Raw genomic sequence first — 17,939 nt, forward strand, 5'->3', positions numbered from 1 at the left:
ATTTGCGAATGTTGAACCAGCCTTGCATCCCAGGGATGAAGCCCACTTGATCATGGTGGATAAGCTTTTTGATGTGCTGCTGAATCCGGTTTGCCAGTATTTTATTGAGGATTTTTGCATCAATGTTCATCAGGGATATTGGTCTAAAATTCTCTTTTTTTGTTGTGTCTCTGCCAGGCTTTGGTATCAGGATGATGTTGGCCTCATAAAATGAGTTAGGGAGGATTCCCTCTTTTTCTATTGATTGGAATAGTTTCAGAAGGAATGGTACCAGCTCCTCCTTGTACCTCTGGTAGAATTCAGCTGTGAATCCATCTGGTCCTGGACTTTTTTTGGTGGGTAGGCTATTAATTGTTGCCTCAATTTCAGAGCCTGCTATTGGTCTATTCAGGGATTCAACTTCTTCCTGGTTTAGCCTTGGGAGAGTGTAAGTGTCCAGGAAATTATCCATTTCTTCTAGATTTTCTAGTTGATTTGCGTAGAGGCGTTTATAGTATTCTCTGATGGTAGTTTGTATTTCTGTGGGGTCAGTGGTGATATCCCCTTTATCATTTTTTATTGCATCGATTTGATTCCTCTCTCTTTTTTTCTTTATTAGCCTTGCTAGCGGTCTGTCAATTTTGTTGATCTTTTCAAAAAACCAACTCCTGGATTCACTGATTTTTTGGAGGGTTTTTTGTGTCTCTATCTCCTTCAGTTCTGCTCTGATCTTAGTTATTTCTTGCCTTCTGCTAGCTTTTGAATGTGATTGCTCTTGCCTCTCTAGTTCTTTTAATTGTGATGTTAGAGTGTCAATTTTAGATCTTTCCTGTTTTCTCTTGTGGGCATTTAGTGCTATAAATTTCCCTCTACACACTGCTTTAAATGTGTCCCAGAGATTCTGGTATGTTGTATCTTTGTTCTCATTGGTTTCAAAGAACATCTTTATTTCCGCTTTCATTTCGTTATGTACCCAGTAGTCATTCAGGAGCAGGTTGTTCAGTTTCCATGTAGTTGAGCGGTTTTGATTGAGTTTCTTAGTCCTGAGTTCTAGTTTGATTGCACTGTGGTCTGAGAGACAGTTTGTTATAATTTCTGTTCTTTTACATTTGCTGAGGAGTACTTTACTTCCAATTATGTGGTCAATTTTGGAATAAGTGCGATGTGGTGCTGAGAAGAATGTATATTCTGTTGATTTGGGGTGGAGAGTTCTATAGATGTCTATTAGGTCCGCTTGGTGCAGAGATGAGTTCAATTCCTGGATATCCTTGTTAACTTTCTGTCTCGTTGATCTGTCTAATGTTGACAGCGGAGTGTTGAAGTCTCCCATTATTATTGTATGGGAGTCTAAGTCTCTTTGTAAGTCTCTAAGGACTTGCTTTATGAATCTGGGTGCTCCTTTATTGGGTGCATATATATTTAGGAGAGTTAGCTCTTCCTGTTGAATTGATCCCTTTACCATTATGTAATGGCCTTCTTTGTCTCTTTTGATCTTTGATGGTTTAAAGTCTGTTTTATCAGAGACTAGGATTGCAACCCCTGCTTTTTTTTGTTCTCCATTTGCTTGGTAGATCTTCCTCCATCCCTTTATTTTGAGCCTATGTATGTCTCTGCATGTGAGATGGGTCTCCTGAATACAGCAGACTGATGGGTCTTGACTCTTTATCCAGTTTGCCAGTCTGTGTCTTTTAATTGGAGCATTTAGTCCATTAACATTTAAGGTTAATATTGTTATGTGTGAACTTGATCCTGCCATTATGATATTAACTGGTTATTTTGCTCGTTAGTTGATGCAGTTTCTTCCTAGCCTCGATGGTCTTTACATTTTGCCATGTTTTTGCGATGGCTGGTACCGGTTGTTCCTTTCCATGTTTAGGGCTTCCTTCAGGGTCTCTTGTAAGGCAGGCCTGGTGGTGACAAAATCTCTAAGCATTTGCTTATCTGTAAAGGATTTTATTTCTCCTTCACTTATGAAACTTAGTTTGGCTGGATATGAAATTCTGGGTTGAAAATTCTTTTCTTTAAGAACGTTGAATATTGGCCCCCACTCTCTTCTGGCTTGTAGAGTTTCTGCCGAGAGATCTGCTGTTAGTCTGATGGGCTTCCCTTTGTGGGTGACCCGACCTTTCTCTCTGGCTGCCCTTAAGATTTTTTCCTTCATTTCAACTTTGGTGAATCTGGCAATTATGTGTCTTGGAGTTGCTCTTCTGGAGGAGTATCTTTGTGGCGTTCTCTGTATTTCCTGAATTTGAATGTTGGCCTGCCCTACTAGGTTGGGGAAGTTCTCCTGGATGATATCCTGAAGAGTGTTTTCCAACTTGGTTCCATTTTCCCCCTCACTTTCAGGCACCCCAATCAGACGTAGATTTGGTCTTTTTACGTAATCCCATACTTCTTGCAGGCTTTGCTCATTTCTTTTTCTTCTTTTTTCTTTTGGTTTCTCTTCTCGCTTCATTTCATTCATTTGATCTTCAATCGCTGATACTCTTTCTTCCAGTTGATCGAGTCGGTTACTGAAGCTTGTGCATTTGTCACGTATTTCTCGTGTCATGGTTTTCATCTCTGTCATTTCGTTTATGATCTTCTCTGCATTAATGAGTCTAGCTGTCAATTCTTCCACTCTTTTTTCAAGATTTTTAGTTTCTTTGCGCTGGGTACGTAATTCCTCCTTTAGCTCTGATAACTTTGATGGACTGTAGCTTTCTTCTCTCCTCTCGTCCAAGTCATTCTCTGACCAGCTTTGATCCGTTGCTGGTGATGGGCTGCGCTCCTTTGCAGGGGGAGATGCGCTCTTATTTTTTGAATTTCCAGCTTTTCTGCCCTGCTTCTTCCCCATCTTTGTGGTTTTATCTGTCTCTGGTCTTTGATGGTGGTGACGTACTGATGGGGTTTTGGTATAGGTGTCCTTCCTGTTTGATAGTTTTCCTTCTGACAGTCAGAAGGACTGTCTGTTGGTCTGTTGGAGATTGCTTGAGGTCCACTCCAGACCCTGTTTGCCTGGGTATCAGCAGCAGAGGTTGCCGAAGATAGAATATTGCTGAACAGCGAGTGTACCTGTCTGATTCTTCCTTTGGAAGTGTCCACTCAGGGGTGTACTCCACCCTGTGAGGTGTGGGGTGTCAGACTGCCCCTAGTGGGGGATTTCTCCCAGCTAGGCTACTCAGGGGTCAGGGACACACCTGAGCAGGCAGTCTGTCCGTTCTCAGATCTCAACCTCCGCGTTGGGAGATCCGCGGCTCTCCCCAAAGCTGTCAGACAGAGTCGTTCGTGTCTGCACGGGCTCCCGCTACTTCCCCTGTTGGTCTTCAGCTGTGCGCTGTCCCCAGAGGTGGAGACTACAGAGACAGGCAGGCTTCCTTGAGCTGCTGTGAGCTCCACCCAGTTCAAGCTTTCCAGCGGCTTTGTTTACCTACTTAAGCCTCAGCAATGGCGGGCGCCCCTCCCCCAGCCTCGCTGCTGCCTTGCCGATAGATCGCGGCAGACTGCTGTGTTAGCAGTGAGGGAGGCTTCGTGGGCGTGGGACCCTCCCGGCCAGGTGTGGGATATATTCTCCTGGAATGCCTGTATGCTTACAGCGCAGTATTGGGGTGGGAGTTACCCGATTTTCCAGGTGTTGTGTGTCTCAGTTCCCCTGGCTAGGAAAACGGATCCCCTTCCCCCTTGCGCTTCCAGGTGAGGCGATGCCTCGCCCTGCTTCAGCTCTCGCTGGTCAGGCTGCAGCAGCTGACCAGCACCGATTGTCCGGCACTCCCTAGTGAGATGACCCCAGTACCTCAGTTGAAAATGCAGAAATCACCAGTCTTCTGTGTCGCTCGCGCTGGGAGTTGGAGACTGGAGCTGTTCCTATTCAGTCCAAAAACTTTTAAAAGATTTTTTTGGCCAAAGTTTTCCAATTAGTAAATTTAAAATATAGATATATATTTTTTTCATTTTTAATAATTAACACCAACTCACATTTTTCCTTCATGTGGATCTTCTTCCCGGCCCTAAAGGGAAGACATTAAGACAGTATTTTATGTAATTAACTGTTAATCTACTTTTATTAAAATTCACAGAAATCATATCTTCAAACATATCCCCACACTATCCTTATGTGTATACAAAAAAAGATGTTTCTGTTCAATAACTATCTTTCCACACCTCTCTTAATCTTTTCTTGTTGCCACTACCCTAACTCAGGCCCTCTTACCCACTTTTCTTAAACTAAACTAGTACAACAGCCCAACTAATATAATTATGTCCTACTACAACACTCTAATCTGGATACATCAGTTTCAACAGCAGCTTTGCCCTACACTAAGAAAAACCAAACAAAAAACAAACACCTCTCTACTGTCTACAAATTTCTCATTCTGCAACTGAAGTCCTTTACCATAGGACTCAAGTCCACATTTCCTGTCTCATACTACCAATTGATTTCTGGTTCCTATACCATGGTCACACATAATTTCCTATTTGCCAATCTCCCACCACTGTAGCTTGTTCTTTTTGTTCTTAGAATGTACTTTCCACTTTTTGCTTTCTACCTGTTAGATAAATACCTAACCAATCTATGAAGGAACTATCTCAAATGCTACCTCTTCAGTAAAACATTCTGAGCCCATAAAAAGCAACATCAACTTTTACTTTGAATATAAAAGACATCCCCCTTTTATCATGTTTTGAACTTTATTTTATTCTATATTCCTCTGATTTAAGATACAATAGTGTTACTCATTCCACTATTATGGAGAAAAATGGTCTAACTACATGTGGATTTACTTCTCACAATTTGGTCCTCACTCATTAAATACCTAATCAAACTAAAATCAAACACTCACTGAATGCTACTATATCCAAGAGGTAGGCTAAAAAAACAAACAAACAAACAAACAAAAAACTGTAAAAATGAATAGCATTATGTGTGTATCACTGCGCAAAAGGAGTTAATCTCTTGTAGAAGAGGTTTACACTAAATTAATTTTAGACAGTGGAATAGAATGCAAAATTAACAAGGTGCTATGGAAATACAGAAGGAAACAATTTTGCCTAAGAGACTCCAGAAAGGCATAAATCCTCTGTGAAACAACGGGTGACATACAAACTGAGCTGATAAAGATGAATCAAATTTTACAAGGCAATCTATCAGGGCAGGAATGTCAAGGAAGAGGGGAAACTATAAGCACAGAAACATTCATTTACTCAACAAACATTTACCAAATGCCTACTGATGCCAGACACTATTCTAGGCAATGGTAATACATCAGTGAATCAGAGATAAAAAATCCCTCCCCTCAGAGAGCATACATTCTAGAGTTAATACATAAAAGTATAAATGTGTTTGGGGAACAGTAATTAGAATTTTAGAAGGAGAAATTCCTTAAATGTAACCACTAACTGAATGCCTGAAACATCTTCACAAACTAGACAATGTCCAAATGGTTTTTCAATCTACAGGGAATTCACTGCACTCTAATAAAGCCCATCATGAAAGTCATTCTACATATTGGAGTGAAAAGTGTTTATAACTGATGTGGAATTATTCCACTATTAATTTATAATGTTACTTACTATATTCATTTTTAGCAACCACATCACATTATTCACTCATACTGAGTTGCTAACTTTTTCCTTGATCCCTTGTATTGATGTGAGGTCATGTCTCCTTATTCTGGTTTGGGTTGTTATTATTATTTTTCTGTATACATTGAGTAATTTTCACTTTTCTTTAATATTAAAGTTTATCTTGTTAAATTTGATCCAGAATTCCAAGAGCTCAAGAAAAGTTCAACTATAGTGCAATTCCTTTAAGTAATCAGAATTGGGAAGATGGTGGTACAGCAGGGAGAGGGAAACCCAAACTAAGAGTTGTAACAAACACATTTTATAGGAAAACTATCACAGATAGTAAGATGCTTCAGTATGAATACCGTTTGCCTATATGGAATAAATATCTCTTTTACTGTAGAATACAGAATACTAATCTAGGAATTAGGAGTCCTAATCCTAGCTCTTTCACTAAATAACTATATGACTATGAGTATGGAATGTATCACACCATTTCCTCAACTTTTTCCACCTCTACTCAGTATGTTTTACTTCTATGGATCAAGATTCGGTTGCCAGAATAGGCACGTAAGAGAATTAATAGGAAAAAAAAAAATATTCTCCACTGCAGTCTTCCAGGAGCAATAATCTTCAGCATATTATCAGGTCTGTGGTGTAATTTAAAAACAGTAGCTTTGAGGGCTGTAAAAGACAACAGAAAGCCACTCCATCTCACTAGAAAAATCCAAAAGGAAAAGGAGAATTCCAAAGTTATAATGTATATTTGATACTGAGTATTATCTCTGAAATATAAAAGCTGTTCGAATGCTGACCTGTTATTAAAAATGCACCTGGTAATTGATACCATATGATAACGTATTATATGATGGAAACAAAAACAAGGATGAGATTCAAAATGTAGAACCATGTGATAATATATGTATAATATAAATGAAATCTTCCAAGTTTACTGGAAAATTATACATATATTTGAAAGATAAAGAATCTAAAACCAAACATGTGTAACCAGTTGAGATTCCATGATCAGCCTGATATAACTTCACTTATGAGGAAGAAAAAGGGGGCAAAATAAAAAAAGAATAAAAATAAGCACAAATAGGCCGGGCACGGTGGCTCATGCCTGTTATCCCAGCACTTTGAGAGGCTAAGGCGGGTGGAACACTTGAGGTCAGGCATTTGAGATCAGCCTGGCCAACATGGTAAAACCCCGTCTCTATTTAAAAAAAAAAAAAAAAAAAAAAAAAGGCCGGGCGCAGTGGCTCAAGCCTGTAATCCCAGCACTTTGGGAGGCCGAGACGGGCGGATCACGAGGTCAGGAGATCGAGACCATCCTGGCTAACACGGTGAAACCCCGTCTCTACTAAAAATACAAAAAACTAGCCGGGTGAGGTGGCGGGCGCCTGTAGTCCCAGCTAGTCGGGAGGCTGAGGCAGGAGAATGGCGTAAACCCGGGAGGCGGAGCTTGCAGTGAGCTGAGATCTGGCCACTGCACTCCAGCCTGGGCGACAGAGCGAGACTCCGTCTCAACAAAAAAAAAAAAAAAAAAAAAATACAAAAATTAGCTGGGCATGGTGGCACATGTCTGTAATCCCAGCTAGCTGGGTCGCTGAGGCACGAGAAATGCTTGAACCTGGGAGGTGGAGGTTGCAGTGACCCAAGATTGCGCCACTGCACTCTAGCCTGGGCAACAGACCAAGACTCTGTCTCAAAAGAAGGCACAAATGTTAATATATTTTTAAGTCACAGAAACTCATACAAGCTTTCTGAATATTGGCAGTTATGTCTTGTAATATGCTAGCTTGATTATGTTCCATACTAACTGTACTTATAATAGATTTTAATGAAAAATTCCTTGTACTTATCAATTCAGTTATTTTATAAAAGAAATGTATTCATAGCTACTTTCTCTGATTATAGACAAGATCCAAATTTATAAAATATTTAGAATCTAGAATTGAGAAGAAAACAACAAAACTTACCACCTCTTCTACTAGGTCTTCAACAATAAGGCCTTGTTCATCTGTTCTTAAATTTGTAACCCACATCCATCCATCTTCTAATTCATTATGAACAATGAACATATCTCCTTTTAAGAAACTGAAAACAGCAATTTTAAAGTTATTAAAATTAAAAATTTTAAATACAGAAATTAGAATAGTCATACACCACAAAATAGGATAAAGATAGCATTATATTGAAAAATGCAAGGAATTAAGAGTCAAACACTCTAAATTTGTATCCTATTTCTGGCATTATCTACATGTCAATTCCTGAAGATAATAAATAATCTGAATCTTAATTTCCTCATGAGTATAATATGTCTGATAATAGTATCTGCACTATCTGTATCACTGAATTATTGTTAGATTCAAATTACAACTTGTTAACAGAAACTGATTATACATATATTGAAGGTTTTGGGGTGTAACTACAAGAAACTGAATTGAAAAACTTATGTTTCAATGTTATTACTCTTTCAGATGTAGGTTAGATATAAAATCAAAACACAAAACAAATATAATTAACACATTATACATACATAAGATATAGAGTTACTTAGAAAATGTTTATTTTAGATAAGCATGATGTAGATGCTTATGTCAGTTAACATTTTTCTTATTAAAAAACTAGGGCTTATTTAATTCACCCAGATACCCATCATCCAATGGGTACAGCATTCTTTCTCTGAAAGTGGTACCAAGGGATATATTATGAGAAAGGCATGTATGTTTTTTTCTGTTACCAATTTAATAGTACAGAGATACATATACAACTTAGTTTCCTTTTACTGAAACCTACATGTTTTCAACCTCCACACAATTACAGAAACAACAAGTTGCTGATGTATTTCATCAATATAAAACCATCAGTAATCCTTGAATTTGTCCTTTCAGGCTTAAAAGAATGCGTGTGAACACAAAGTTTCCAGATTTGTTGATGGTACCATTAACCCTATATCTATAACTGTATTTGTCTTTTTTTTCAGCAATTTTCCTTTCGATCTTAATATTCACAAACCAAAATCTATTAAGTAAATTTAAGTAAATCTCTTCTCCTATCCTTGAAAGCTTTAACTGCTTTCTCTGTGCTATCTCCAGCTTCATTGTCTCTTGGATAATGTTTCGGACAACAGAACTGATACATAACATTTAACTAAATATTTGAATAATCATAGAATATTGTGTTCTATCTTGATTCTACAATCCTTCTTAATCATGGCCAATATTTCACTAGCTGAATGGCAGCAGACATTACCACTTAACCAATTAAATCATTCCTTTCTAGAACCACCTAAATAAGCACATTGAAGAAAATCATTATGAGTAAAAATAGGGTGCACGTGAAATGGTAAATTTCATTTCTTAGTTAAAAGTAGTCATAAGAGATATTTCTAATTTCAAGTTTACTTGTTGCTGCCATAACAACTTTTCATGGTGCAAAAACCAAAAAAATGTTTTAAATAAGCTTGCTAGTAATAACAAAACCTAATCATAACTCATTCTGTATTATTTTGTATTATTCCCCCCTAAAACAGGCTACAGTGCTTTATTAAATCATTAATTTTTAAGGTATTTTTATTTTAAAACTCACAGGTATGCATAAATTTTTTAAAATACTCATAATTCCAAATTTATATCATCAAAGTATTGTTTAAATTCTCATCTTCCTAGAACAGCTATTTTTTTTTCTTTTTTGGTCTCCCAGGACCTCTTTACACTCTTAAAAACTGACATCCTAAATGGCTTTTATTTATACGGATATCTACTGATATTTACCATACTCAAATTTAAAACAAATGTTTTAAAATATTCACTAATTCCTTTAAAAATAGCTCATTAAAAATATGAGAAATATAACTTTTACAAAGTTAGTGAGAATATCACTGTTTTATAATTTTGCAAATCTCTTAATGCCTGGCCTAACTGAAAACTGCTGGAGTCCCATATCTGTTTCTTTATTAAATTTGCTGCTATATGATTTTTTTGCTTAAAGCATATGAAGAAAATCTGGCTTCACCTAAGAATGTAGTTGTGAAAGGGATAAGTATTTTAATAGCCCTTTCAGATAATTATAGATATTCTATGAAATCACACCAAAAATTCAATGAGCGGTACTTTCTTGAAGGTTAATTGTAATACGGAATCCAAAACTATTTATCAGTGAACTTTCTATATGCATTCCAGTAACATCTATTGGTCTATCTTGCATTTCAAATGAATCTTTTACTCATGCATAATTTTGTAACAACACGCATCGACCTTTTAGAAAATATTAGTTCACCAAGCTATCTATATCTTCTAGTTGTTAACACATTATACACTATCAAAACCTCTCATTCTTGGCCAGCCACGATGGCTCACGCCTGCAATCCCAGCACTTTGGGAGGCCAAGGCAGGCAGATCACCCGAGGTTAGGAATTCAAGACCACCCTGGCCAACATGGTGAAACTCCATCTCTACTAAAAATATCAAAATTAGCCAAGTGTGGTGGCAGGCGCCCATAGGTACTCAGGTACTCAGGTACTCAGAGGCTGAGGCAGCAGAATCGCTTGAACCCAGGTGGCAGAGGTTGCCGTGAGCCAAGATGGCACCACTGCACTCCAGCTGCGTGACAAGAGCGAAACTGTCACAAAAACAAAAAACAAAAAAAAAAAACAACAAAACAAAACAAAAAAAACCTCATTCTTTATTATCAGTGCCTGTCTCATCAGAGAAGTCATTATTTCAGAAGCTGTCAAACTTTTTTTTTTTTTTTTTTTGAGACGGAGTCTCGCTCTGTCGCCCAGGCTAGAAGCTGTCAAACTTTTGATGGCCAACACAGAATGTCTAAAATTCAAATTTTTACTCAAAACTCAAATTTTGTCATTGGCAACAAACACTAACAGTTTTTTTCCTTGAAATAATAGTCTTACTTTGTTCTTCTTCAAAAAATGTCAAACACTCTCTCAAGTGAAAATGGTGAGCACAAAAGTAACAGCTAAGCCATGTACAGTGGCTCACGCCTATAATCCCAGCACTTTGGGAGGCCGAGGCAGGCAGATCACTTGAGGTCAGGAGTTCGAGACTGGCCTAGTCAACATGGCAAAACCCCATCTCTACTAAATAACAAAAATTAGCTGGACTTGGTGACACACGCCTGTAATTCCAGCCGCTCGGAAGACTGAGGCATAGAATCCCTTGAACCCAGGAGTTGGAGACTGCAGTGAGGCCAGATGGTGTCACTGCATTCCAGCCTGGGTAACAGAACAAGACTCTGTCTCTAAAAGAAAAAAAAAAGGAACAAACTAGTTCAGCTCTCAACTCACTGCTTTTCCTCATGACACTGAGACAGAGCAGAAGTGTTTTATACATACTTCCCATTTCATCATACGGATTAAAGTGTGTGGTCACAGGTCGAAATTTAATAAATATTTTTTAGTCCCTCATCAGTAACACTCTTAAATGAAACTGTCTTTGATTAACTCCAAGTAAAATACTGTACACACTTTTGTGCCACAACCTTGATTTCTACTAAGACACCAGCAGTTTTACCATAGATTGCTTTTGTACCATCATTGTAAAACTTACAGTGAAAAAGGCAAATTATGTCTTAGTATGGTTATGAAAATAATCTGATCTCATGGATTGTGATGGCTAATTTTATGTGTCAACTTGGCTAGACCGTAGGGTTCCCAGATTAAACATTATATTTCTGGGTTTCTCTGTGAGGGTGTTTCTGGATGAGATTAGCATTTGAATCAGAGGACAGTATCCTGCCATTCCCAATGTGAGCGGGCATCATCCAATTCACTGAGGGTCTGAACAGAACAAAAACTGGAGGAGGAAGAAATTCATCCCTTTTTTCTGCCTCACTGGTTGAGCTGGGACATCTCATCTTATCTTTTCCTGCCCTCAGACTAGGATTTACACCATAGGTTCCCCTGGTTCTCAGGTCTTCAGATGTAGATTGAATTACACCACTGGCTCTCTTGGGTTTTCAGATTGCAGACAGCCAACTGAGGGTCTTTACTGTCTCCATCTACCATTGTGCAAACCAATTCTCCATAAAAAATCTGGTCTAGAGAACACTGACCAGTGTCATTCTAAATGAGTCTCAAAGATCCCCATAGTTACATGAAACACACTTTGAGAATTGCTGTCCTAAATAATCCCACAAAAAATTTAAAAATTACCTAAATTCATAAATTTGTAATTCATCACTGTTCTTCTTTAATATATGCATTTTCTCCTTTGTCGTTTATAGGCCTTTCCAGTTTAGATTACAAATAAAAATGTGTCAGTAAGAATTAAATGAGAATTAATGGTAAGAAACAAAGTTTCCACCAGAAATTTAAATACCTTATAGAAAGACATAATTTGATTATCAAATTATATAATTATAGAGAAATAAAACTACAAACTAACATGTTGCATAGTTCTATAACATTACTAAGGTTTCAAATTATTCACCCCGTACATAAAGTAGAAGCTTATCCTTTATAGCTGTGGCATAAATGTCACATGGTAACAAAAATTTAAATAGGATATAGATTGAAACAGAACTCTCCTTACTTTGTGAGAGACAATGTAATAAAACCTAATTATTTCTCCTGTCATATTCACTGAGGCCACCCTGATTCAAAACCACAGTCTGAAAAATAAGTCAACCCAGAGGTACAGGACCAACAGACCCAATATCAAAAGCTCTTTCACCTTGCTGTATGCCATTTCTTCAAATTTCAAAAGCTTCCTAGTCCAAGAGTAATAAATCTTCAAAGTCTAGCTCTTTCAAATGCCTATACATGAGAATAGATTATAAAATACCTTATTTCATCAGTGTCTGGTACTTTAGTGTAAGGTAGAATAGCTCGTACACGCCTTCTATCTTCTACTGGCTAGAAACCATAAAAAAAAAGGATTTAAAAAGATAGTCTTTTTATCTTAAAGTCAAAAGAGGTATATCCACATAAAGCCAATAAAAATTCACATTAGAAATTCCATGGAATCATTCAAATAAATTTTTACTTGGACTATAAATACGCAGTGCCTAGAAAGGCTTTTTTTGTTGTTCTTGTTTTTATGAAAATTATATTTTAAATATAAGCAATATGCTTTTATAAGGTAATATGATTTCATTTTAAATATACTACATGAAACATGTAAGTTAACCTTTCATTGATGATACACAAGGCATTTCAGAATCTTGCAGCAAAGTCAGGGTTAGTACTATGAAATCAGTAATTTGTTCTCATACATTCAGAAATATTTGTTAGGCTATCACCAAACAGTACTTTTTTTAAATCTGGTTACTTAAACACAAAATTACTGAAAAATATTTTCTTTTTTTTTCAAAGAAGTTGTCCATTTTGTTCTAACATTATAACCCAAATTAAAATGTAATACAACAAACACTTCTTGAATTATAATAAACATAAGAAATTGAGCAATAGCTAAACCTACTATTGTACTGAAAAATAAAGTTTTGAAAAATATTTTATTCATTCTACTTGCCTCTGGTGGTGCAACTGGGTAAAGTAATTTTTCTCCTTTAAGTAAACAAGAAACATGACTGTAATAACCTATTAGGTCTGACAGTGAAGAAAAACGTCTTCCACCAATGTAGTAATCTCCACACATAGCAATAATCCTATTTGAACAGGAAAAAATACAGTATAAAAAAAATCTTTACAGCCAATTTTAAAGACCAAGTTTCATAAAGAAATTATAAATCAATAATTTCCATACTCTTTTCCTTGTAACTATATCCTTATACTAAAATACTACTTATTAATATCTTCATCACAGCAAATTACTTGGGGCTATTTCTCTTACATATATACATGCATTTGATGTGAAATACGTATCAGGCTTATAAACCTCAATTACAGAATTCCATCAAATATTTGAAAATTCACCCTCAGATACCTCTTCTCACTTTCCATATTTAAGGCTGAATTAACAATGTTAGTAAGTTTTCTCTGGCTTAAAGGACCTCACAGATCTCTTGAAATATTTACACAAAGTACAGGAATAATTTCACATACTACATGTGGTATCATGGTACTACTGAACCTTATTTTAAAATCTAAAAACCAAGGGTACAAAAACATGTTATCATTTAACACTATATGCATTAGATGATTTTTTTCAATTTCTTCCATAAAAATGAAATAGAATACAATATGGGTAAATATGTTTATATATACAGAATATTTGTACTTGAAAATTTATATGCCTGTTTCACTGAAGTGCATGTCTGCAAAGAGTTTTAGAACAGTGAAGCTAAAATAGAGGACACGAAATTTGAGTTTTAAACAGGGTTTCCTATACTTTTTGTTATTCTACAGTCTAAAAGTATACAATTCCTTTATTTTAGACCTGCCGCTCAAAGTTTATTTGTAATTCTTTATACTTTAAAAGCTATAAATATATTTGAGGATCAGCACAGTAATGCCCAAATACACTGTTTTTAAACAAAAAAATGTAAACATTCAAAAGAATCTCTCTAAATCACTGATTAAATCATTTGACTGAAAATAAGCTTCCTTCTCTATTATTTGTTACTGAGTCATTCACCTTTATTATACAGGTATATTTTTGAATATTATATCAAAATAGCTACACCATTTGGCTTCACAATAGGAATAAAGACTTACCTAAAATGGTTGACAACATTCATCTGGCTAAGAAATGAAAGTACAAAGGACCCTGGCCTGCGATCACTCTCTCTTATAAGGTAACTGCCAGATTTCCCTGCCTGCCTGAGGCGTTCTTCTGCTATCGTTCTGTCAAGTTTTCCGTGATACCACCTAGGGGAAAAACAGAGAAGATATTACAATATAATTGGAAGTGTAAAATTTCTAGTGATACTTGAAAAACTTACTACTAGAGGTTTTAAATGCCTACATGTAACTTAAACATTTACATTTTACTCTGAACCAGTTATTCCAATTTTAACTCAATTCAACCTCAGTTTCTCAAAAAATACTCATTTACTTGGTCTTTAATTTGTTCTAAAAGCTCAGTCCTAGTCATCTCATATATAAATCTCTTCCATTTCTACCCATCTCCCTACTTCCAGGATTGCCTGCTATTCAAAATATAAATACTACTGCAACCAAATCCTTACTTAGAAAAATAAGATAAACAAATGGAAATGATTAATTTACTACCTCGATCTTATACTGAGGAACCATGACTTCACAAGGCACATGGAACCTATGAGAATATAAAATGTTTTATTCCATTTTAGTGTTTGTGCCCTGAGACAGGAAAACAGAATTACACTGTCTAAAGGATGCTATTTTAATTTCCTCTTTGAACATGAAGCTGATTAATCCCTTTGGCTCTAAGATAATCTACTCCATGACTATAAATTTTACATTTGCACTCAACTTTCCAAATTTATTTAACAAACATTTGGGGGAATAAATAGTACCTTTGTCCCTTCACCCTTCTTGCTCTCAGTTTAACTGTATTCTACCTACATATTATCAAATGATCTACTTGAGAAACTGGCTATAACTCTAGCATCATCCATGATACCAACCATGCCTATAAAAGCCTCATGGACTGATATAAACAGAAACATGCTTAGAAATATACCAGAAGTATCATACAGGCATGGTAACAAATCTCCAAAGTAACTATTATAAAATATTTTTACATTTTTCATAGTTTAGTCAAACTCATCCTTAGATACTTACAGCCTAATTTGAAACATTCAGAGAAAAACAACAAACATTCATATTACATTGATATATTCAATTATGTAACATATTATAGTACTTCAGCTTTACCACTCAAAGTTTATTTGTAATCTTACATTTGTAATAATGTAGTATGTATTTTATATAATATATAATAAGCCAATGATAAAAACATTATGCTACTATGACTATTTTTGTAAGCTTGTTGTAATAAAAGCTCATTATTTTTGACACCTTAATTTTTAAAAATAAAACAAAAACACAGAAACTTAAAACTTATGAAAAGAATCACTTTTAGTTTTCTTCTAAAATCAACCTATTTTAAATAGAGCCCTATGCATAAGGCTGAAAATAATGAACTTATTTAGAGTTCCATTACAACTTAACAAACAAAATATAATTGTAAACTGTTAGTATTAGAGGAAGAAGGGAAAGAACAATCAATATTGCATTCCTCTAAAATCCTAATCTTAGTTCAGCCATCATCTTTGAGACAAATGACAAGTAATTTTAACTTTCAAGAGCTCAGGGATTTTTTTATTCTAAAATGGAAAGTTTACACCAGAGATCATAAAGGTCCCCTGAGGAACTATAATTTAACAACAGAAAGAGAATAAAATTTTGAAATTTCAGGCTGTAAGTTTAGCTGTGAAAATATAATGGATATCCTTAGGTTATCCTTAGAATATGAAACTAGTGCTTTCCTCATTACTTAAAGCAGTAGAACTATCCCAGAGAGCAGATTTATATACCCAACAAAGATAAAATTAAGGACAATTTTAAGCAAATCTCTATTTTTGTGTACTTGTTATTTGTTAAATTTCTGTTATATCTTAGGCAGTGTCAAGATGAAAAAGGTTTTATTTAATCTCCTTAATCTTTTGAACTTACCATGAAATGATACACAGAGATACAGGAGGCATTACACAATTACTACTTTACAATAAATATCTGACTTGCAATTTTAAGTGATATATACGTTTATTTGTGGTTTTTAGTTGTTTTTGTTTTGTTTTAAGATGGGGGTCTCACTTTGTCACCCAGGCTGGAATGCACTGGTACAATCTCAGCTGACTGCAACCCCCACCTCCCGGGCTCAACCCATCTTCTCACCACAGCCTCCCAAGTAGCTGAGACTGCAGACACATGTTACCGTGCCCAGCATTTTTTTTTTTTTTTTTTTTTTTTTTTTTTTTGGAGAGACAGTGTTTTGCCTGTCACCCAGGTTGGTCTCAAATTCCTGGACTCAAGCAATCTGCTCACCTCAGCCTTCCAAAGTGCTGGGATTACAGGTGTGAGCCACCACACCGAGCTGATTTTTTACATCTATGTACTTTCAGTAAGATCTGAGCATTAAAGTGGATAAGTCAGCTCAGGAGAAAGACATTAATCTAAATAAGTAACTATTTCCTACATGTTAGCAATTTCCTTTCATGTCAAAAGGTCATAAGCTTCCAACACGTAAAGCAAAACATGTCAATTCTTGATTATGACTATAAACTGCAATTAAATTATCCAGCCATCAGCTTGTAAACATTTATGTAGTTGATTTGATACTTAAATGTTTTATAAATAAATCACAATAAATCCAAAGTTATAAGATTTGACTCAGACACCTTACAGATTTATAGAACCTAAGTAAAATACTATATAACCTTTAAACACCAGTCCTTGGGTTTACTCAAAAACAGTATTTCTCAACCTTTTTTTAACCCACAATCTTTTTCATAAATATAAAAATTTTACCCTACTGAGAGATTCAGAGTACCTAAAGTGGCTGCCCTGCACAGAGATTCATATATTCTAATTACCCCCAGTAGCCAAGAAAATGCTATCTACCTTAACTTTCTGAAGTCTGTAATTCTTTTTATTCTAGGTATAAAATATATGGGATATGCCTTTACAAAATATACTCTCAATAACAAAGATATAACTTTTCCCAAGAGTGAACACTTGGGGAGTGGTTGTCTAAAATACTCAATTTTTTAAAATGCTACACTTTCTGCCTCTACAAATAGTCACAGCATAGAATTACAAAGAAATAAAAGAAAACATTTAATCAACCCCACTATTACTCTTAAGTCTTCACAGTCAAAGCCTTATTATATCTCTTTAAGAGCAGATTTGCTGGTGACTGTTTTCAAGTAAATTTAAAAAATAATTCAATTGGAATCTAGAATACCTCAAAGAAACATAAGTATAAAAGTCATACTGGTGGTATGAGAATACTCTAACATGAGATTACCAAATAATAGCTCATCACCTAAGTTAAAATTTACAAATTTGCTCACATTTGTGGCAATTATAGCACAGAGTATACCTGGCACATAGCAATAATAAGTTTTAAAAGTATTTGTCCAAAGAAGGAAGAAGTATTGACTCATAAAACAACGTTGAAAAATACTTTATAAGTCATCTAGTTGAACCACCTTGCCAATGTAAAAAACAAAACAAAACAAAAACCTCTTTTTTAACATCAACATAGGAAGTTCTCCTTTTTTCGTTTTGGAAACAGTGTCTCGCTCTGTTACCCAGGTTGGGGTGCAGTGCCATGCTCTCATGGCTCACTGCAACCTCTGCCTCCTGGGTTCAAGTGATTCTCCTGTCTCTGCCTCCCAAGTAGCTGGGATTACAGATGCGTGCCACCACATCTGGCTAATTTTTGTATTTTTAGTAGAGACTTGTAAATTAGGGAAATTAATTTCTATCTCAACCTCAGAATAAA

At 35.7% G+C, this 17,939-nt stretch overlaps 1 protein-coding gene across 2 annotated transcripts in view; it reads right to left on the bottom strand.

Annotated features, from left to right (window-relative positions):
- Window positions 1-17,939, bottom strand: part of RASA1 (RAS p21 protein activator 1) — a 133,550-nt gene that overhangs the window by 56,222 nt on the left and 59,389 nt on the right. For both annotated transcript variants that reach the window (XM_010354685.2, XM_010354684.2), the window contains exons 2-6: window positions 14,162-14,314; window positions 13,017-13,152; window positions 12,330-12,400; window positions 7,506-7,623; window positions 3,934-3,965 (exon numbers count right to left, since the gene is read on the bottom strand). In XM_010354685.2, the coding sequence (XP_010352987.1) occupies window positions 3,934-3,965; window positions 7,506-7,623; window positions 12,330-12,400; window positions 13,017-13,152; window positions 14,162-14,314 (510 nt within the window). The remainder of the gene's footprint in view (window positions 1-3,933; window positions 3,966-7,505; window positions 7,624-12,329; window positions 12,401-13,016; window positions 13,153-14,161; window positions 14,315-17,939) is intronic.

The sequence above is a fragment of the Rhinopithecus roxellana genome, chromosome 3 (genome assembly GCF_007565055.1).
Source record: "Rhinopithecus roxellana isolate Shanxi Qingling chromosome 3, ASM756505v1, whole genome shotgun sequence".
Classification (NCBI taxonomy): Eukaryota; Metazoa; Chordata; class Mammalia; order Primates; family Cercopithecidae; genus Rhinopithecus; species Rhinopithecus roxellana.